Genomic DNA, 22,983 nt, shown 5'->3' with positions numbered 1-22,983 from the left:
CTTCGCGTACAGTCCACTGACGGGATAAGAAGCGTCAAAGATCTTATATGGCTATTCTGTAAACTTGTATGTCATTTCACTGCCTGCTTTAGACAAACAACATCCATTACTTTTAGCTTTGGCTTGAAAAGAATTACTCCGGCCGGCTTTCTTATATGACTTATTTCAGCTCCTCGTGCGACCAGTGTGTATAATTTGTCCGCGGCCTTATCTTTGGGTGAAAGTTATTTGTAAGGGAAGTTGTATCGGTAATGTTCATCATGTATTACATAACAATTCGACTTAGATACGCACATGTGTTTTTAAAATATATGTTTAATAACTTGCAATACAAAGTATGTGTTGAATTTCATGTATTGAATTTTTTTTACATTATGTACGAACATAATAATCACAATACAGTAGAACCCTGTTATAACGAATCTGAAGGGAGTAGTTTATATGTTCACTATAGAGGGGAAACTTTATATCTGGGAAAACTTTCATATTGGCAATACATACTCAAAAGCAAAATCTTAATTACACATAGGCCTAAGCCAAGAAAAGAACGAATGAAAATACTCAAAGCAACAGTTTTATGAGCAAATGCAGATATTATTTTTAATGAACTACACTTTCTATTACCTAATGGTTCTTGGAAATCGGCGTATTATCCTTTTTTCGGACATTTAATTCTCTGTGACGTTATCGCAGCTTGAGAAAGAAGATTGTTCAGCTTGTTTAATATTGTACTTAATGTGGATGTTGCAATTCCCAGTTCCTTTGCTATTAACACGTGCGGGACAGTGGGGTTGGAGTCTCCCTTTTCAATAATGTCCAGTTTATCTCGCACAGATAATGTCTTACGTTTTTTACCGCGTTTTTCACCTTTTTTATGTACGTATTTCTTATTGAAGCACTTATGTACGTATTTCTTATTGAAGCACATTTGCAGCTTAATAACACGTAATTCTTTTTACCGTAAAGTAAATAAACGAAAAATAACGAGTCTGATGCATCAAAGATTACTACGTATCATTTAGTATCGCAGTTGCTAAAGCTGGAACGAAATTTTCTCACTTTCTATGGAAAAATTTTGTCCACAGAGTTCTATCTAGTGGTAGTCTTACGAACCTTACCCGATCAAAATGTCCGAAACGTGAACGATAAAAATGAGACGTAAAAATATTGAATTTGCTGCTATAATGTAAATATGTATTTGTGTGGCGGTAATTTATTTATAATGTTGATAACATAATAAATGTACATGCGTTCGCCCATTCTTTAACTATGCAGGGAAAACAATTTTTTATTTTCACCAAACTGATCACCATTTTTGGCTACACGTAGCCTACCGAGGCCACTTGAATACGGCTTGTTTATAATATGAACAGTGGACAATCGAGTAGCGTATTGCGGAGAAAAACTTCAATGTGATCCAGAATAGACGTTTTGTGAAAAAACTTTTAATTATATGAAAATATTTGAGATAAATGTGCATTATGTCGGCAAAATTTGTTCGTGGTACACGGGAAAACGTATCAACATTGACAAAAGTTGTGCGCTATATCCAATAAATTAATACATAACCTCAAATCATTTTGCCGGGACTGAGACGGAAATTCACAATAAACGGGAATTCATTATAGGCGGGTTCACTATAAACGGGTTCTACTGTATTTCATGAGAAATTTTTAAAACATTTTACAAAGCAATCTCTAATTTCTTCCACACCTCATGGTTAACCTTACTATTTTATTTCATGTTTCAGTTGATTTAAACTGTTTGGAATCATAATATGACGGACAATGAAGAATATTAGTTTCAGTAAATTTTATGAGAGAATTTACTTATTACATTAAATATACCTCAATTTTTACCTCAAAGGAAAATAGTTGCATATCATTAAATGATAAATATTTGTTTCCCATTAATATAGTTTATGAACATAACTTATTGTTATAATACCTACATTAGTTAAATTGTGTTTTTGTAATGCTCTCCTATTTCAGTAAAATTTTTGGGCAAATTGAATAGCATATAGTCGATCTTTAACGTAAGCTTTTGGAATACATAAATATAATAAATTATGTTCACGTGATTTTAACAATTAAATATTTCTTCGCATGAAAAAATTAATTAACTAAAAAATATTTCAGTAATTTATACTTAAGGACTAAAAAATTTTATTTTTATAATATAATAATATTGTATGTATGTATACTTTTCTGAAAAAAGTAGATTCAAGAAAACAAATTTTCTTTTTTTAAATTTTGTTCTTGAACTTACTTGACAAGCGATATTGAACTTCAACTTTATACTTTCGGTATAGCACTTTTCGATTTATTTTCTCCCAACGGGAATTAAAAGTAAAGAATAAATAACATTTTCCTCTATAATTATTGCAGCCGTATACTGAAAAGTTTAACTTTCCTTTATTTGCATGACGCGGAGCTCCTAACTACACAAAATTTTTGTTATTTATTTTGAACGTTGTATTTATGTTTCCTTATAAACTTAAATGAACCTCTTAACATTGAATTTCATCAAAAGTTATACAATATAAGTATCAAGTTAAAATATTTTTAAGTGTAGTTGTGGCTATTTTGTTGTTGAAAATGACACTCATAAGTTTGAATGAAAGTGAGATATGATAAAATTATATTTGTAGTTAAAAACAGATCATTCATTTCAAATTCAATCTTTTGTTACATGCATATTTCCAAATAAATTTGACAATATATTCAATTCTATGCATTTGAATCTATTCGTATATTCTGCAGCATTAATTCCTATAAGCAAATACTTATTACGTACAATGTACTTTTAGTCCTGTCGTATAGTTATGCAAAAAAATTGTATCAAAAGTATTGTTTCTTCTATGCGGTTATGGTTTAAAAAGAAAAAAAAAAGTAATTTAATTTATTTTTAAATTCTGTTGTCAGTAAGAACACGTATTTAGTGTAATACGACATATATTATTCTGTTTATTAAAACATTACTATCGATAACTCTATTTTAGAGTTATCTGTCTATGTTATATTTCAAATTGATTCTTTTTCTTCGGCTTATGACAGCAGCAAATTTTGTTTTATCGCATATGTAATGTTTTTATGTTTTGCATATTATAATTAATGAGTTAGTATTGTTGGCGGGTGAGGCTTTTTCACAAATGGACGCGTTCTTGGCGGCTAGCAGGTAGGACGCGTGTATTACGCAGGCTGGATAGGGAAGTACGACTGCGGGCGAGCTCCATGATAGAAGCAACGGGAGTAGTAGCACTCGGCTATTTGTATAGGTTGGGATAGCTGTGCGAATAGTAGAACAGACCACGGGTCTATGGTGAGGAAAAAGGTCCCAAGCTCGACATCCGACGATGAGACCGTTTACGAACTGTCGATGGATCATCAGGAAAGTTAACAACTTCTTCAGAAACTTGAGTCCCTCTTTCAAAATTCAGTTTAATACCTGGATATGACTATATTCGGTGTTCTACCAAGCGAAGCATACTCTTAATTCATTACTAGTTGATGTTTAATATTTTGACGCAAAATAAAATTGTGAATCAGCTTACTTTGCTCATGCCAGGTTTTACAAGTTTTGTCAAAGTTAATTAAATGAATAAAAATTGTGTCCCTTTGTTGCTGGCTACCCGCAAGAAATTATCATGGTGAATAATAATAATTTTAAGTCGACATGTAATATTATGATTTTTATGGGATTGTGTTTTGGTAATGGTGTGTGTAACTGTCTTGTGTATTTTATTACATTCACTTCACGTAATGAATTGTCTGAACGTAATGTTATTGTTTGTTTGTTTTAATATTTCGTTTTATTGAACAAAGATACATAGTTTGCCACTTCGAGCGACTACAGAAATGACAATACAATTAGTTTACAGTGTTCCAAACATTTTAGTTTCCTCTACTGTACATGGGGCGAATATTTTTTATGTTATGTTTACTGAAACCATTTTACGCGCTAAGTGAGATGTTGCGATTGAGTAGAAGGGAAAATATGTCTTAAAACCCTGCGTAATGTTATGAATTCCATTCATTCGTTTACTCTGTGATCCGGAGGGTCTAATGTTAAGAGTGAATACATGTGCACTTCCTATATGTAGAGTGGCTTCATTGAGATGAAAGCAAAGCTCACGTTGATGAAGTACTTATTAATTAAAAAATAAAAATGTTGTTTTATGCTTCAATTTCTGTTAGTGTCGTACACAGATTAAAAATGTAATGCAGAGTTCGTCAGTTTTATGTATATTGAAATTTGCTCATGTGTAGAGTAGTTATTAAAAGCATAAAAAACATATATGACGAATTGTTGTGTATTATTTCCATTAGGCGTGACCATGAAAATAGATAAGATTTTTTATCATTATGTGAAATCTACATTTTAAATGTTGGCGTTTAAATATTTATGAAAGCGTGTGATCTTAAAGCACTATTTATCTATTTAGGAAGTAGGTAGTTTCTTTAATTTTAGAAGGGTTTTTTAAACAAACAACTAAATTAATTCAAAAATTTGAACTACTGCAAGCAAAAAATACTTTATTCCATTTTTATTTTAAAATTAGCCATTGTATTCTACCTTGCTTACACTCTATTATCGAAAAAGATTTTTTTTTTGACAGAGATGAATACCGTAAATTAATACACAAAACATACATGTTTTCGTATGATACAATAACAGCTAGTGACAGTGACGAAACCAAAATTATTTTGATAGTTTGTATAGAAAATCCCCAACAGTAGTGGTGGTATATTTAGGGATTTCTTTGTAGATGGGTACTATTCCACAATAAAAAGGAGTTATCGTCAATTATCAAAGCAGCCATATTTCGTATCTTCTTTGACAGCCTAAATACAGCACCATATGACGTACTTGGCTAAAAATTAATTCCAGCTGCATGCGTAGATTCCGGGAGGAGGGGAGAATCTCAGGGTGGCCCGAACCTCCCTGAAATAAAAAAAGTCCGTCTGAGGGGGCCCGCTTGCATTTGCAAAATCTTCACGTTATCCCGTGGTCCTCATGGGAATCCTACAAATTTTCGCCCGTGATTCCAGCTATACATTTCACTGACACCTTGAGCACAACAGTCAGTGCACACTGAGTTCTTCCAAACCACCCGCACTTGTCTTCGATAAAATCTGAACTCAGGTGGATTCAGCGTGACTGACTAAGCCTGCAGTCTGAATCCACCTGTAGGCCGCTGTTGCAACAGCTAATAAATTTACACTGCTCGTAGTGAACAGTCTGTATGTAACTCGAAACTGGATTCCAGTTCATTCGTGTATACTTATTCATCATATTATGCAACGTTAAAGTCATTAAAAAAATATGCAAAAATAAAATAAAATGCTAAACATGTAATAAGAGCCAGAAAATAATAATATGCAGTAATATTTAGTGTAACTAAATACGACGTGAACCCTAGAATACAAAGTTGACGATGTGTCGTTGGTGGGAACACTTGTTTGTTCCTGACATTTTTTTTCTTTACAGAATTTAAAAGTAAGTTTGACATGCACTTTTTCTTCAGGAAGTAAGTTAAAAATTTATTTGTCGTTATTGCGATTTAAAAAGTTGATTTGTGTCTAAGAGTAAAAATAATTAATATTATTTTCATCATTTTATTCCCAGTTTTATTACTCAATTATTAGTAGAACGTGATTTCTCGTCGCGGTGCGGAATACTTTTATGAATGAAAGCATTACTGTTCGTGCAAAACCATTCATCACACAAATGTCAGTTCGAAAGTATAATGTTGGAAATTTTTGCATTTCCCCCCCCCCCCCCCCCCCCCCCCCTGAAAACACAAGCTAACACATCGATTGTTGGTGACAGCATTTTTTGTAATGTATGTAAATCTCTTAATTATGTAGAACGTTAATTAAAAAATAAGAATACATGTTTTAAACAGAATTGACGATTGTTTGCATTTCATGGATATGGACTGGATCGCAACACTAATTACAAACACTGTCAGGAAGCAAGCAAGGCAATGCGAGAACATTATCCTTTCGGTTGAATGTAGCGAAAGGGAAAAACAGTCACCTTTCTTGCCACGATCTTGTTCGCAGATAACGCAGGTATAAGTAGTAAATGGACTCCACACAATGACAACCCTCCCATTTTTCCGCCCCCCTCGCTGAAACGCCCTCTCCCTCCTCCATCCCGGCGCAGGCGACAGGCTCAGGTATATAGCCCCGCCCAACCACTGGCCGTAGCACGTGGCCAGTGGCCCACCGCGCTAAAAATTTTTACTAGGGAGGCCCGTTAACCCAGCTGCACGCCGGTGTCTGAGAAGCATGACAAGAACTTCTGGGCTTTTAATCGATTGTCCGTGAAATTCGATAATCCGTTATTGTCTCGGTCCCGACCATCACGTATTAACGAGGTTCTAATGTATTGATGAATACCAGCACCTATCACACAAGTTAGGAAGTCATTAATTTAAAAAAACCAATTGAATAGATACCTAAGAAATAGTACCTAGTTCATCTATTATTAAATTTATTGCAAGTTTTAATGATTCAAAATGATAATTAAAAACAATGAGGTGCATAATGTAATTAACTTGGTTTAGTTTGCCTCCCTGTTAGTGGTTTATGTTGATAAACTTAAACTTGGGTTAATTTGTAGTTTGTATGTAATTTATTTTAATTTTGTGAAAGAAAAAAATATTTTTAGATTGTGAACAAAAGTAAACTCTGAATTACTTGCAGAGTTAAAGGAATGGAAAAGTACACTTTATTTTATTGAAAAATTTAAAATTAGGAATGGGGCAGTCTAATCCTTGAATCCTCAAACACATAATCTCCAATATTCTAAAGATTTGAGATTCGAGGAAAAATATTTGAAGAAAAATATTGATGTAAAAATAGTAAATTAAAAAATCAACACTAACACAAATTTATTGGCTAATTTATGTTTATTTCTGAATCTATTCTAATACCGTTCCAAAAACATTCTTTTAATATACAGTCAAACCTCGATTCTACGTACACTCACGGTTCTCCAAAATTTGTCCGTACGACCGAGTTGTACGTACGAACCAGTGAGGTCAAATTTCGTCCATTTGTGGCTACTCCCCCCCCCCCCCCTCCCTCACCATCATTTTTTCCACCGCTGCCACGGGAAATGAATTGCCGTTGCCGTGTCTATACACGGCACGTACATGTGCGTGCCTTTGGCAAACAAGTAAATTTTTTACATGTATGTATGTTTATTATGCTGGAATTAACGCATAACATATTTGCTCAAATAAAAAAATTACAGTGGGTTCTTTATAAATAATGTAGATAAGATTAGCTAGTAGGCCTAAAAACATCATGAAAAACGTAACGGTTATAGGCTGCAATGAGCATTTTAAATCGCAAAATATATATATTTTATAGAAAAGTTTATTTTATTTCGTATTTTTCCATAAGCGTAATAGCTTTTCTCTTGCTTCCGCTCATGATGTACGAAATACGTGTCTAAAAAGTAGCGAAGGTCTTCCAAAAACCGAAGCAAAATAAATCCAAGTAATGAAACAAAAAATCTAAATTCAGATGAAATTCGTTGCCAAGTCAAGAAAAAGAAATCCAAAGTAATCCAACCAAAATCCAAATCGTAGTCAGTTAAGAGTAGCAATAAGTCCGAGTAATTATAGCACGAGACAATCTAAAATGCACGAGGGAAAAACGTAAACTCACGAATGTATGAACGTAACGGAAATATTACGTGGCTTGTAAGTTCTGATACTGTGTTTATTTCATAACTTAGCCGAAATACTGGTACATATGAGATATAATCTTCACAAAATAAAATGATCGGTGTCTTATAACTGTTTTATACGTATTTTTTAATTTAAGAAGTATTACACAGTTGATGCATATTTTTTAACTAACCATTTATTTCTGGGGATTGTAAATAATTAATCATTGGTATCAAGACATCAAGATGAACGTAAACTTGAACATGTCATGGCAGCGTGAAAACTGGTGCGTATACCAATAAACTGGTATTAGAACTGGACAAAACTGGTACACGGGAGGTGGAGCTTATATTTTTTCCGCTAAGCATGCGTCTGTTGGCTGGCTGCTGATGGAACGTCACGAGTCTGGGCGGAGCGTAGAGTGAGTTATACTGCGCATGCGCAGCTCAGGGAACAAAGAGAGCCATCCGGCTACGCCGCGCCATAACAACAGCTGACCGAATACAATGACTAGAGACCCCGAAATTCACGCTTTTTCGCACAAAATAATGTCCTTATGTCGCAAGTTCTATTTATTTACGCCATCATAAACATAGGCGTGAAATAAACAGACTGAAAGACTAGTGCCGCGATATTATCTTCGTTTTGACACGTTACTGAAATCCACGTATTTTTATTACTCTGTTTACAAGCAGTAAATATTGCCATCGCAAATGAAAACAAAATGTAACAAATGTCAACAATCGATATGTGCGCACTACCAACATAACAAAATTGACTGTTCACAGTTTTCGTGTTTTGAATAATGGTCGTTTCTGCCGCAAGGCGCACTGGTGACGATTTTTCTAACCTAATTTAATCGCATGGAGCTAAGATGGCAGTTATTTTTGCGTGCACATATCTATGAGTGTTTACAAATACCGTCCACATTTTGTAAGTTTTGTGATACAATCGAATTTATGGCTTAGATGCCGAAAACTTCGAAAATGTTTGATCACGAAAGAAATGAAATCGGTTGGATTTTATATTTTTGACCAGCGGGACAAAATTATGACGTGCAAGTTCTGCAACGTGCGGGTTGATTGGGAACACAAAGAAAGACACGTGCAAAAAGCATGTGGCAAATGACACACACAAAACAAAACAGAAAAGACAATTATTTTGTCAAGCAAATTCTACCGTGTCTAAACAAATCTCGATACGCGACAGCGTGAAAACAAGCTTGAAAGTGCATAAAACAAGAATTTGTTTCTGATTTTGTTAATATGATGCTGTAAGTTAACATTCCTTTGGAAAAAGCTGGTCATCCGACTATGAGGGAATGGTTTAATACACATTTTGAAGGTTAGCCTTATTTATTTAGAAATGTTTTCCCCCTCTAATAAAAGTTAAGCATATGTAGGCCATCAATATTATCAATTAACTTACCTTTAGGCCCAACTTACCTTTACTTCAAATAAATATGCAAGTACCTCAGATTAACAAACACATAAATAGGATGGGTTGCATTGTGAAATGGTGAGCACACCACAAGATATTTTTGACTGATTAATTGGTGGTTTGACTCTGTAATCCAGCAGTAATCTTGAAAAGGTTAGGTTTTGTTTGGCTTGGCTAGAATTGTTTTTGAGTAAATTAGCCCATTAATATTTTCAGCAATAACCTTATAAATGCTACCTATTTATAAGTATATTGTAAGTTATGTATACATTTTAGGTGCAGGGGATTTGCCATCAGCCAACACTCTTGGAGAAACTTATGTCCCAAAAATTGGCCAGGCAAATAAGGAAGCAGTAAGGCACGCTGTAGAAGACAAACAGATTGTATTCTTGTGTGATGAAACGACAGACAAAGTGGGCCGATGTAAGGCAGAGTCTGCTACTTTGTAGTGCCTATCCGCTCTGAGGTTTTTTTTACACCGCCAATGGCATAATTTTTTCACCATTTTTTGGAGTCTCTACCGATTGCTTATTTTAACACCGATTTTTTGCACCGCTTGCTTATTTTTACACAGATTTTTTGCACCGCTTTTGTCATTTTTTTACACCGAAATGAGCCAGTTTTATTTACCATTTTCTGGGGTCCCTAACAATGACCTTTCTCCGCGTACGGCGCGCTATTGACGGTAAATTCCATCAATTTGCGGCTTTTTATTTTTTATTTTTTACTGTGTATGTAGCCCATATTTGTTATAAACGCTGCAGGTTACGACTGTATTTTAATAAACTTTAACATATTTCTTACACTTTTCATATTTTTAAACTTTTTTTTTTTAATTTTTATCCTTATTTTTCACGGTTTCTGAAATCTGTACGTACGACCGAGGTGTACGTACGAACCGGGGGCCGTACGAGCGAGGTTTGACTGTATATATTAAGTAGGGATGGGATTTTTCAATCTTGGATTCGTCTAATATACCGAATCCTATGGATTCGAGGATTTGTAGGATCCGAGGTGGGATTCTAGGTGGGTTTTTAAGAGTTTTAGGTAGTAATTGAAAATTGTAGTGCTGGGCGAAGTTCGAAAATACCGAACCGAACCCTTACGTTCGGTTCGGTTCGAAACCTCTTAAAATATATTCGAAAAACTGAACGTTCGTTTAAAAAAAATTACGTTTTTCTAATTTTCTAACCCCCATTTGAGACCATTCACAAAACAGCACAACAAAATTCCATTACATACTTGTAATATTCCGACTTTTATCGCATAATCGTCGCCGCAACAGTTTCAAGCGCAGACAAAATAAAAATATTAATCGTCGCATAACTCGCATAGCATTTTTTCATATAGGCGCGCTTTGTTTTTTGTTTTCTTTAGAGAATTTTGTATGCATTTCTCATACTACGTAATATAAACTATCGTACAAATGCCAAAGGTATTGTATATTATACCTTTAACTATAGTGCGTGTACGAGAAGTGTTGTAAAATCACCAAAGATTGCGTACCCCATACGTTAAACTAAAGCGCATGTACGAGAACTCTCGTATTTCGGAAAAACTAACGTGATCAAGTTAACACAAGACAAATGCGGTAGGAAATGATTACGTAAATTACTTATTTTAAATTACTGGGATGTATTTATTTTCTTTGGCCTTTTTGGTTATAACAGTCAGGTACTGAAAATATTATTGTGTGTTAAAAGTACTGATCCAGTAAATTTTACAGTACGTTACTAAGTTGACTAGCGTAGTCGCGGCAGCCATCATTATTTCTCGTGTTTTCTTTTTTCCGACGCAAATTCCTATAACCACACTTTTTACCTTACGTTTACAATATTATTGTTCTTGAGGTGATTTGCGATAAGCAGGCTTACGTCGTTTAAGTTTTCCAAATGGAGAAAAGATAATGACGACCCAGATGACCCAGAACGACCCCAAAAAATGTCTAAGTTTCTTCTGACGAGCAGCATTCTTCCAAGAAACAGCAACTGCAGTCAGCGGGTTTTGTAATTTAGATAGGTAACTTAATTCACATTCAACTTTTTTTAATGTCCTATTAAAAAGTTTATTTATTAAAAAATAAAAATGTTAGGTTATGTCTACCACAAAAATATGTTATGTGGCCTTATGCTGAATGTTCATCATCTTTATAATATTATATTTTTTTTAATGAAGTTTAGTGTACGCTGAAAAAGGAAGATAGTCTTTTTGAAATTTAGATGGAACTTCTTCATGAATGAAAAGTGTGTGTGTGTGTGTGTGTGTATATGTATATATATATATATATATATATATATATATATATATATAAAGAAATTAAATGCAAAATGATTTTCTCTAAACTGTTTTCTTTCCTTCATTATTTATTGCATAAAGTTTACTTATAAAATGTTTTGCAATGTTTTTATAAAGCTGAGCTTTATAATGTTTTAGTTTTACATATGGCTGGAGAACCTTTCTTTCTCACCATTCAGTTAGAAGACCAAAATGCCTGTATGAGGTTCGAAAATTTTTTGTTATGGTTTGATTCAGTTCGGTTCGGTTCGAAACAAGAGAACTGAGGTTTGTCCAGCTCTAGAAAATTGTATACGTAAACTATATTGTAAAGGTAACGGAAATAGCACAAACATAAGATAAACTACGCTGCATTTTGTCAATTAGCATAACTACTCGATCATTTCCAACCTTCAATAATATAACATTGCAGAAAAAAAGTAACTTTTTTTAAATTGTGTCTGTTATACAAACATATTTTATTGAAAACATAGGAAGGATTAATTTAACAGAGAATTAGATAGATGCAAACTTACGTGTGTGGTTTTTGAGGTTATTTGTCTCTATTTTATATCAGGTGTATACACTATGCACTTATTTTATAATTTTATAAATACACATGTGATTTTTGTAATACATAGGCCTATGTAATTTTTTAAAATAAATGTGATTTTTTTAATAAATTGTGAAGTTTAGTGTGGGACTGGGATTCGAGATTCGATGACAAACACTGAGGATTTGATCAAGGATTCGGATTCGACCAAAATGTGGATTCGTCCCATCCCTAATATTAAGTAAATTAAATACATATCATGTACTAATCTGGAAAACTTAGTTCCTAAAATGAATGGGCTGCCATAATTAGGGACCCCAAAGTATGGTGAAGTGTGAAATTTGCAGAAAATGACAATTCTTCTGTTTTTAAAGTTTTTCCTGCAATTTCTTAACATGGTTTTTGGAAAAACAAAGTTTGGCAGAACACTACTGATATTGTGATTTGATCGACGCCATTTCTGAAACGTCACACTAAGGTCATAGTCATAGATCTTTAACACAGGAAACAAATTTCAATTAATTATTTCAGTATGTATAAAACATATTTTTTACTACAGAGCCCATCAATTTTATTTATGAATGCCATAAACGCAAGAAGTTGCTCTTTGTATTGTGTTTGTACATTTTGTATCTTTGAATCTTCGGTTACCGTGTTTTCTTGCATAATTGTCTCACATTTTATTCTAAAATCAAGTTTGAAAAGTAGGGGTTGTTATTCTTACATGAATATTATTGGAAGTATTAAAGCCGACACAAAAATACGCTGTGTGTTAAAATTAACAGATTTTAATGATCTTTCATTTCATTTGGTTTTTTTTTTTTAAATTTTTTTCTGATTTTCACATTTTGGTCAAAATGTTCAATTTTTTGACGGTTCCCGAGAATGTATTCGTAAAATCACTGGTTCGTTAAATCTGGGGTTCGTGACATCGGGGTTCTAGTGTATTTAACCACGGCAAGCAGAAAGCTTACATGTAAACTAACCAGTAAAAATAAACTGTCTTTTGACATATTTTCTTTAGAGGTGGCCTTTAGGGCGACGGACTTGTAATGAAGGTTGAAGTGGGTTTAAAGCAAAGCCTTCTAGCATTGTGAGTGACAGTATCCTGCCATTGTACAGCTGGTTTCTTAGCGAGTAGCGGTTTGGGGGGGGGGGGGGGGGGGGGGGGGGGGGGTTGAAATGAACTGAAAGTTTCGGAAAACATCTATTACGCCCCCCCCCCCCCCCCCCCCCCTATTACGACCCTATTCCTGGGAACCGTGAGGGGTCGTTTCACAGAAGTTTGACTGTAACCTTTAATTTCAGTTTCTATTCACCTTATTTTCCAGAACCAGAACCTGCTACTCTTTTATGTTGATCAAGAAAATTTTCTCAAACAGCAAAATACATTAAAATCCAAATAAGGGAAAAATATTTATTTTTTTCCCTAAAATAAATGAGCTTTTGTTTACATATTTAAACCCTAGATATTCACGAGTTTTTATTGTTTACACAGTCATGTAAACTGTTTTTTGGTTTGGCAATATTATAAATACAATTTATGCTAAGTTCGTCTGGAATCTTAAACCATTATTTACTTTTTTTAAAACATATTTTTTAAATGCAACATCTTTTTTGTCATAGATACATACAGCAAGGAAGCTGCTATTATTGTGTCACATGGTGTTAAGTCGATTGTAACTATTGATTATACGCCATTAAAACTATGACATTTACATTTACAGCAGTGGAGGTCTGTGTTTTGTTTTTTACATGGTGGTTGACATTTATTTATTTTTTCCACTTCTGGTGTGTATAACCACTGTATTTGGTGTAATGAAGTGAATACAAATAATATTTTGTTTTTAAGTTTGAAGTGACAAATATAATTTTTTTTTGATTTGTTCATGCAATTTTTCTGTTACTGTTTAGCGATACATTAGGAAAAAAAAACATTGAATACTTGTTGCATGATTAAAACATTGCTTATGGTAAGTGTTTTTTATTATGAAGTCCCATTAAAACATCAAAAAAGGCTATATTGCTCAAATGACAGCCTCAACAGTGAACATTGGTGTATGAAAAACTCATGAGTTATGCTATTCAAATATAAGGAAACAAATATTAATTTTTAAGTTTTTATTATTAGTTTATTATTCATGTTCAAAAATTTGAATATTCGCACAGGCCTAGTCATAGTAATAAAAAATGTGTAAAAAGTATACTTTTCTATGTTACCATTTATAATAGCTTTAAGGCCGTGAATTCCAGACAGAGCTAGCACATGGTTGCCACTTATCAATAGACAGTCCTAAGAAAGAACAAAACTATCCACAAGTATTGGGAAGGAAATTGCATGTACAGACACTACTGGTTACATACAGTAAAGGTGTACGTGGTTTTATATTCCTAGGCCTGTGGACGAAAAGCCAGGCGAGCCTCTACCTCCTCGACCGAAGGGTTCCAGGCCGCTGTACGACATCCCGTGGATGTTCGAGGCACGAGAGTTCCTCCGGAAGAAGCTTATTGGCAAGAGAGTGAATGTTGTGGTTGACTACATCCAGACAGCAAAGGACAACTTCCCAGAGAAAGTCTGTTGTACAGTCACCATTGGTGGAGTGTAAGTATCCTCTCACATTAACCTGAGACTGTGTATTTATTCATAAAATTATTTACTACTACGGATTCGCCGTCTTGTAGATTTTCTGTGACCTGTCTATCTTCTTGTAATGCATTCCAATATTGTATATTTATACTTTGCATATTGTATGGAACACATGGACGTGTATAATTTAATATTTTTATACCTATGTTTGTCACTTAGACTTATTGCCATGTTAGTTACTACACAAAATCAACACATTCACCATTTTTGCTGCATATTTTATCTTACGTCCAAAACAAAATGAGTGTGGTTGGCTGATATGATAGAAACAACATAGGCAGCAACATGTTGCATTTTGCTATAGTGTGAGTGCAAAGTAAACTACAGCAGTGACTGCTAGGGTGTGGCGGTCCCCCAAATATTTAACACCAGTGATGGGTTGGATTCCCTTTTTTGCAAATCCGAATATTGAATTTGAATCTTTAGGGTCCCGTGTATCCGAATCTAGATCTGTGCAGTAAAAGAATAAAATAAATTATTAGCAAAACCTTTGTAAAGCATTGAAATAGGGATGGGTCGATGGAATCCTCTAATCCATGAATTTCACTGAATTTTCAAAATTTCCAAAATTTCTCATAATTTTTTTTTGTAAAACAAAGTTTGATGCAGAACACACCTGATAGATGCCATTTCTGAAAACATCATAAATGGAAGGTCATAGATCTTTAACACATGAAACAAATTTCAACAACAAAGTATTTCAATATTATCAGAACGTAGTATTTTTTACTATAGAGCCCATGGATTTTATTTATGAATGCCATAAAAGCAAAAAGTTGCTCTTTATGCTGTGTTTTTATATCTTGTATCTTTGAATGTTTGGTTATTTAGTGGGAAAAAAAAGAAAGGCCTTTTACAGGAAAAGTTGCAACACAGTTTATATTTATACCAGGTTTTACGTTTATATCTTTCATTACTTAACGTATATCGCAAAAATTTTGTTTATACTGTATTAAACTTACTTGTGATTTTTTTGAAGACCGGTTACAATTATTGGAAGTGTACCCATTGTGTAGGTTCTGCCCTGTTTATGCCAAAAGATAGAGTTGGTGTACTGCTTCATCTAGTTCTTACCACATGTTTTAATTATTTAATTATATTATTTAATTATTTTAGTTATTTTAATTTTTTTGTTGAATTTAACAAAGTTATGAAGATCTTATTTATATTCTTGGAGATGGTTTTTGAAACCCAAAACTGTTTTTATCTTGTTTTGTAAAAACAACCAGTAATTCAAAAGAAAAGTTTTGTTTTGAATGAGGAGAAGGGGGGCACCTTGAAATGATTTTTTTTTTATTTCCTGGCAGTTTTCAAATCAAGATGGCATTGTGATATTGAACTAGTTTATCATTTTATTAAATGGTTAAGTTAGAGTTTAAATATAATTACATGTACCTAATTGTAAATTTGGGTTGGTTAGTATAGGTTAGTGACATTTAAAATACTGTAAAATCATTAGAAATTACCAGTTTAAAATGTAACTAACAATTTCAGCTACAAACAAGGCTATGAAGAAGTATTTGATCTTTGTTAAAATTTTAATTCTTATAATTTATTTTATTTTTCACTCTTGAAACCTAGATTTGGATTTGAGGTTTGAGGGGTGAATTCAAAGCACTCTTTGAGATTCAGATTCGAGACTCTGATTCTTGAAAATTGAGATTCGACCTCATCGCTATATATATATTGTTACGATTTATAATGTGGGGAGAACTGGGTTCGTAAGGGATAGCCCAATTAAGTTTTATTGATTACTAATATTTACTTTAATAATAAATTATTGTACTTATAAATGTCTGATCTGAAATCAATGTCACTTAAAAAATGTTTATCCTCAAGTCACTCAATGCCTGTCAAATTCCGCAGTTTGCACTCCTCACTGGAGCTAGGCTGAACAGTGGTTCGCCTCTTACCTCGCGCCTGTCCACATACACAGTCTCGCACCTCTCAGTCGCCGCACTCTCTAGATTCAGTTGAACTCTACGTCGCGCCATTCTTGGGCCTTCACATTGAGTTTTCAAGAATACAGTAGGAATAAAATACTCAAATTTGAAAGAAATCATAAATAGGTATAATTGATAGTTATATTTTACTTAAATGACTAACTTGCTAAGGTACATTAACATAAACATCAAGCACATAAAATTTTCTCTAAAATGTTTGTATTTACTTGAACTTGGCTCAATTTTTGACTCCATTCGTCAAAAAAAATGATGTGTCAGCTCAATTCGATTTGAAGGTATTATTACTGAACTCTGCTTGACCTGACACAAAAATTTTACAGACTTACAAATCTCTATAATTTATGGTCAGTTTTTGAAGTTTACACCTCTTTTCTATGGTCCAAAGTAATTATTGCACATTTACTTGCAATTTGCAAAAGGTTTTCTCGGTGTCTTGAATAGTGTACGAAAAGTGAATTTGCTATTAAAAATTAAAGGGTTGAAGTATAGATTTTTTTGTAACACTGTGTAATGTGAAACGTGTGATAACATTATAACTGCGTACTTAGGTTGTAGATTTTGTGGTTGTTGAGTGTTTGGTGTGTGTGTGTTTGCATCAGAAATGTTGCTGAAGCTATGGTGAGCAAGGGGTTGGCGACAGTGGTGAGATATCGCCAGGATGATGACCAACGCTCTTCACATTACGACGAACTGATGGCTGCGGAGATGAAGGCCCAGAAGTCTGGCAGTGGCTTGCATTCAAAGAAGAACATACCCAATCACAGGGTGGCTGATGTTGCTGGGGTTAGTGGCACCACTGCTTATCAGAGTGGTCGGTAATTTTTTCCATTGTCCATAGTGGTTGAGTGTTTGGATCACTAGTCTCCCACCAAGACGATTTGGGTTTTGTTTTCTTTGGGAAGAGGAGGGGGTGTCATGCCCAGATTTTTCGCAGGTGGTAAATGTGGCAGACTTGGTAGTGGATTGGGGTACGCCGGTATCTCCCACTAACACATTCTGTCAGTCATTTCCATCTGTTTCTAATGACTAGAGTTCTGTTAATACCGTATATACTCGTGTATAGCGCGCCCTTGTTTTCCCTCAAGTAAAGGAAAAAAATCAAGGATGCGCGCTATATACGGAAAAAAAAGTTGAGGCGGGGAGGAGGAGTGGTATTCGTTAACTGCCGTGATGGGTGACCCCACACATACGCACATGCAACAAGGCCTCTCTTTCACACTCACACACACACACACACACACACACACACACACACACACACACACACACACACACACACACACACTCACAACCTGGTCTCTCGTACACACATGCTCACACACACACACACACACACACACACACGTGCGCGCGCGAGGTAAGTCATCTAGTCCTCCGCGCCAGCTTAGCAACAGTGACGGGAGTGCTGGTGTTTAATCCTGTCACTGTCAAGGTTACTTGATGGTCATAGTCCCATTCCTGCCTGCCTCCCTCCCTTCCTCCCGCCATCGTACCAGTTGTGACGATACAGCGCTTCATTATCTTCCGTCTACACAGCAGAGTTTAGCTTGCTCGGTCGTTTCAGATGGTACATTATGCCACAAAAGTTTCGCTTTCAGGTGGAAGAGTATTTTATTTAAGTATTTTCTAGGCGTCTGCGAGCAGAAGATTTTCACTTCGAGTCGAGCTCGAGCGAATTTGCTAAAATACTCGCGAGTATCGAGTCGAGTTCGAGTTTTTTTTTTAAGTTTATTGCACATAAATTTACTGTGATGGAGTAATAAAATGTGAGAACTTTTGAGTGAAATATGGAAATAAAAAAAGAAACCATTATTATTGTTAGCCTACTAAATAGATAGACCTACATTAGAGGTCTGCGAGCCTAAGAATTTTACTTTGAGCCAAGCTCGAGCGAGCCTACTTGAAAGTTCTCGAAGCTTGAGCTTTTGTGATACAGTTACACTTTTGGGAAATTATTTTTACCTTAAACTTAGTAGGTATAATGTTTGAATAAAGTATTAAAATGAAGTGGGCTTATTAATTTTGGGTAACTATTTACAGAGTGCTTTTATAATTTGCACTGCTAGGAAAAAAAACATGTTTTCCATTGAATCTAACCTGTTTCCATTGGTTCATTAGTAACTGATATCATCCAACTAACATAACCACAGTTTACAAGTATGTATATGTTTGTGTAAATGTAACATATACAGTGAAACCTCTATTTAACAAATCTCAAGGGACCAAAATTTGTAGTGTTTGTTGTAAAGGGGTTTGTTAAATGGAGGTTTCGCACGATATATTTCTAGTCACCATAAAGCTTCACATAAATGGCTAGAACTGTCTTTCTGACTGTTTAATACGATATGAGGAATTAAACATGAAAAAGTACATAGAATACACTTGTTTAATGGCCAACCATTTGATGCTTGGAAATTATCAATTCCCATCCCCAGTGCTTCCTGGCATGCCTTTGTTGATGTTTGATGCCCTAGCCTCCATTAACAAGTCAAAAAGTATCTTGTCCAAATCATCATTTTTACATACTTTCACACGTTTTCGATTTGTCCCTACCAGAGAAGCGTTGTTTTCGATCTGTTCCCGGTTGGATAATATGGTCGAAAGTGTAGACGCCGGGATGTCGAAACGTTTAGCTATATCACTTTTTTTTCCACTTTCATCAACTGCATTTAAAATTTCTAATTTTATTTTAACGTTAATCTGTCGCCGCTTTTTAGGATTAGAATTCATTTACAGTAGTAACGTGTTGATTTCCGTAACTACGTGTGGAAATAAATAAACAACAGTGAAAACTGAAAAAACGGAAATTGTACTACACCATAGTTAAAAATATTTGCGTGTGCGCATCTTTAACCATAGAAACGCAAAATACACTAGTTGTTCGTGTTGCCAGAGCGATGGTACGAGAGGTTTCCGCCACTAGCGCTAAATGTACCCGCCATTTTGAACAAAGTGTGGCATGTATATACGATGTGTGTTATCCATGATGCTTTGTTTATTTATTGCCTTCTGCGATGTTGCTTATTATTTTAAGGTTATACGCACGTATTTTTAAGCCGTGAATGCAAAAAAAATAGTGGATGTCTTGTAGGAGATGTTTATTTTTGCGTGTTTTTCAATAGCGGCAGTTCGTTGTAAAGGGAATTTCGCTATTTCGGAACAAATAAAATTCGGTATTTAGAGGTTAAAACAGCATTGATCTTATGGCGGTTCGGCGGGACCAAAATTTTATTTCGTTGTATGGGGTTTTTCGTTAAATAGAATATTCGTTAATGGAGGTTTTACTGTATTTGGAATAATTTCATCCTTGTCAATTTTTCTGGAGTCCTTACTGAGCTTCAACTAACTGAGCACCAAAAATCATGTTGTTTGAAAAGTACATTCACATTGTTTCAACATTTCCACTTTTCGGCACAAAAATTGTGAGAGAGATTGTCATAGAGTATTAAATACTGTTCTTCAATCTATCATGCAGAAAAATAATTTGTTCTGCACATTCAGGAGTTAAATTAGCTCTACGATTGGAGATGGTGTTTACAGCAGATGAGAAGCGTATCTCGCTGGCAACCTGTGTGGCTGGAATGCTTTAGTAAAATTCTTGGTAAATATGTAGAGTCGCGGTATATGCGGAAAAAAAATGTTAAAATTCCGAAAATACTTTTATTCTATGCTCTTTCACTTCCTCTTTTCAAATCAACCTGCGGAGATAAGAAATTCCAAATACTTTAGGAATATCGAATTTTTTAATTTTCATCACAATACCTGGGTATTCATGCGGCGATCAACATTGTTTCTGGTTTACGAGTATCTATTATGTTTCTTATTGGACAATTTTGTCACGTGACAGTTCCGTGATTGGCCAGTATTCAAATGAACCAATACGTTATTATTTATTTATTAATGTTCCGTCGGAGGTATAGCGACGTAGGTGAACGACTACATCATTTCCTTCTAATGGCAAAGGAAATGTACCCGCCTCCAACATAGGTGGGTTTTTAACGTTTCTAATTTTAAAGTCTTATTTTTTATTTGGATATTGTTGCGCATTTTTAGCATTTTTTAGCATTTTTTTTTCGCATATACTCTACATATTTACCAAATTGTTTAACCTCAAAATTAGTGTCAAATATCTGTAACTTGTCATTAAGTTTAATCAATTTAAAGTAATAAAAATAGAAGCATTTTACTTAATTCAATTTACACTTGCAAAAAAAACTTACGCACAATAAACCTACATGGAAATTAAAGTCTTTTTCAATGTCCTGTAGTCTGAAATATGTTTACTCATGTCATCAAATGTAGAGCTGTACTGAAGAAGCCGATTTTGCCAATATTTAGTTGAATCGGCATTTCTGCCAACTTCCAATGCTCTTGTTAATTTTCGGCAGATATTACTGAAAAAAGAAAGAGACTGCCATAACCTAAAAATCCACGAGTACCCTTTTCACTTTTCGTAGTAGTACTGCATTCTTTCAGATCACATTATTTCTTAACAACATGTGCCAACCGTACATATCAAGATTTAACATCCTTTTTTTTTTTCAATAATGTTCTTTAATTTTAATATGTCCTAAATAAATACATTACCATCACGGTAAATACACATCTCGGTTATTACGGCAACTATAGTGCAAATGTGGTAACTATCATGCTTCTGCAGTAGTAATGGTATCTACAAAGAATCTTTAGTTCTTTTTATGGTAATTATCTTAAGATAACTATTGGAATTGTACTGTAGTTATGGTACATCATCCATATTTCTTCGTAAGTTGTTGTTCATTTGTCTTTTCTTCATATTTATATTTACGTGCGCCATTACTGGCAGGAACTTTCATAAAAATTTTTAACGGGACTTTATATCACACATTTAATGGCGTAAATGATGAGACCCCGGACAATTTAAATGCTTTTTACAGTAAAATGCGGGAAATGTTTCCGCATAAAGCGGGAAATACTTCCGCATAAAGAGGAAAGTGATACATTAATGCTATGCGGAAAATTATAGAAGTAAAAAAAATTAATCACGGAAATTCGTAAATCCCGGGTACGTAAAAATGATGTGTTCATGTATACGGTCGATCATGTTACATTATAAAGTAAAGGATAATAGTGTTGTAAGACTTTTATTCCAATATGAGTTTTTTTTATAGGTACAGTGCAAGAAAAGCTCGCTCGAATTTCGAGTTGTTGAAAAGCCACGAGCTCGAGTTCGAGTATTACTAAAAAACTCGACTCGAAACTCGAATTTCAAGTACTCGCAGGTGTCTAGTATTTTCCTGATACATCACCACACATCAAAGTAAATAATCATTTGTTTCAAAAGTAATTACTGGACAGGTACCACAAAATGTTATTAAAATTTATTTATGGGGAAAAAAAAATATTTTTCTTTGGAATTTGTTGCAAAAATCGTGGTGCGCACTATACTCGAGGGCGCGCTATACACGAGTAAATACAGTATCTTGAGTAACAAGCATAAAAAATTCTTAGATGAAATAAGCCAAAATTCTTAGTTAAAAAAGAAATAACTTTAATTAGATGACGTGCCTGTCAAACAAAGGGCCGTGTAAATAAATGTAATGTAGTAAACAAAGTAAAACTATATTAATTCCACTTATATTCTACTTACAACAAAATACTTACAGATAAGCCAATTTTAATGAAGCAAGTAGGTATGTATATCTATGTGATAATGAAAGGTTTTTTCGTCTTTCTTTCAGCAAAGTATTTGAAGGTCATGGCACTGCGAATGCACATTCTCTCATCCAGTTGAGGATTGTCTAATGTGCACAAAATGCAAATTTGCTCTTGTATCTTCGTAGTTGCATTTCTGAACATAAGATTTTTGTTAAAACTAGCTGGTTTTTGCATCCCTTCCACCCATTAAATTTTTGTCCAGCAACCTGAACATCCTGTATGGGCTGAGTTTACATTGCATTAATGAACAAGAGTGAAATTTACCTTTTACAAATAAGGCTTGGGTCTGATTTTATGAGACATTATTTTTGGCCATTCAATACTTGAATGTTCAGTGTTGCTGTTTGTTACGTGATGTAGATGGGACGAAAACATAAGCATACAGATTTTTCAGTCAAGTAAAGTGAAGTGTATATATGACTCATGTTACTGGAATACAAAAATTTGTGTTGCAGAGGAGAAAAATCATTTTTCAGAAGTTCGGGCATTTCTCTTTTCCTGACTTATCTAGAGCATCAGTTCTGAAAGTTGTTCCGTGGCAGGGTTACAGGGGTTCTGTGAGTCAGGACAAATGTCATAAAGCAGGCACAGTTATTGTCAAATAACTTTCTTTGAAGGAGTTGGGATTCCGCCAAAAGAAAAGTCGACCATCATAGGGTTCCTTGGCAGAAAAAAATTGGGAACTGCTGATCTAGAGTATCAGGATGTTGTCAACCTTTCG

At 34.4% G+C, this 22,983-nt stretch overlaps 1 protein-coding gene across 1 annotated transcript in view; it reads left to right on the top strand.

Annotated features, from left to right (window-relative positions):
• LOC134546147 (staphylococcal nuclease domain-containing protein 1) overlaps positions 1-22,983 on the top strand; it is a 114,191-nt gene that overhangs the window by 38,786 nt on the left and 52,422 nt on the right. The window contains exons 9-10 of the mRNA XM_063388702.1: positions 14,350-14,556; positions 17,165-17,348. Coding sequence (XP_063244772.1) covers positions 14,350-14,556; positions 17,165-17,348 — 391 coding nt within the window. The remainder of the gene's footprint in view (positions 1-14,349; positions 14,557-17,164; positions 17,349-22,983) is intronic.

Source organism: Bacillus rossius, chromosome 1 (assembly GCF_032445375.1).
Source record: "Bacillus rossius redtenbacheri isolate Brsri chromosome 1, Brsri_v3, whole genome shotgun sequence".
NCBI lineage: Eukaryota > Metazoa > Arthropoda > Insecta > Phasmatodea > Bacillidae > Bacillus > Bacillus rossius.
The sequence above is the reverse complement of the archived record's forward strand: the minus strand, read 5'-3'. Positions and strand labels throughout refer to the sequence as shown.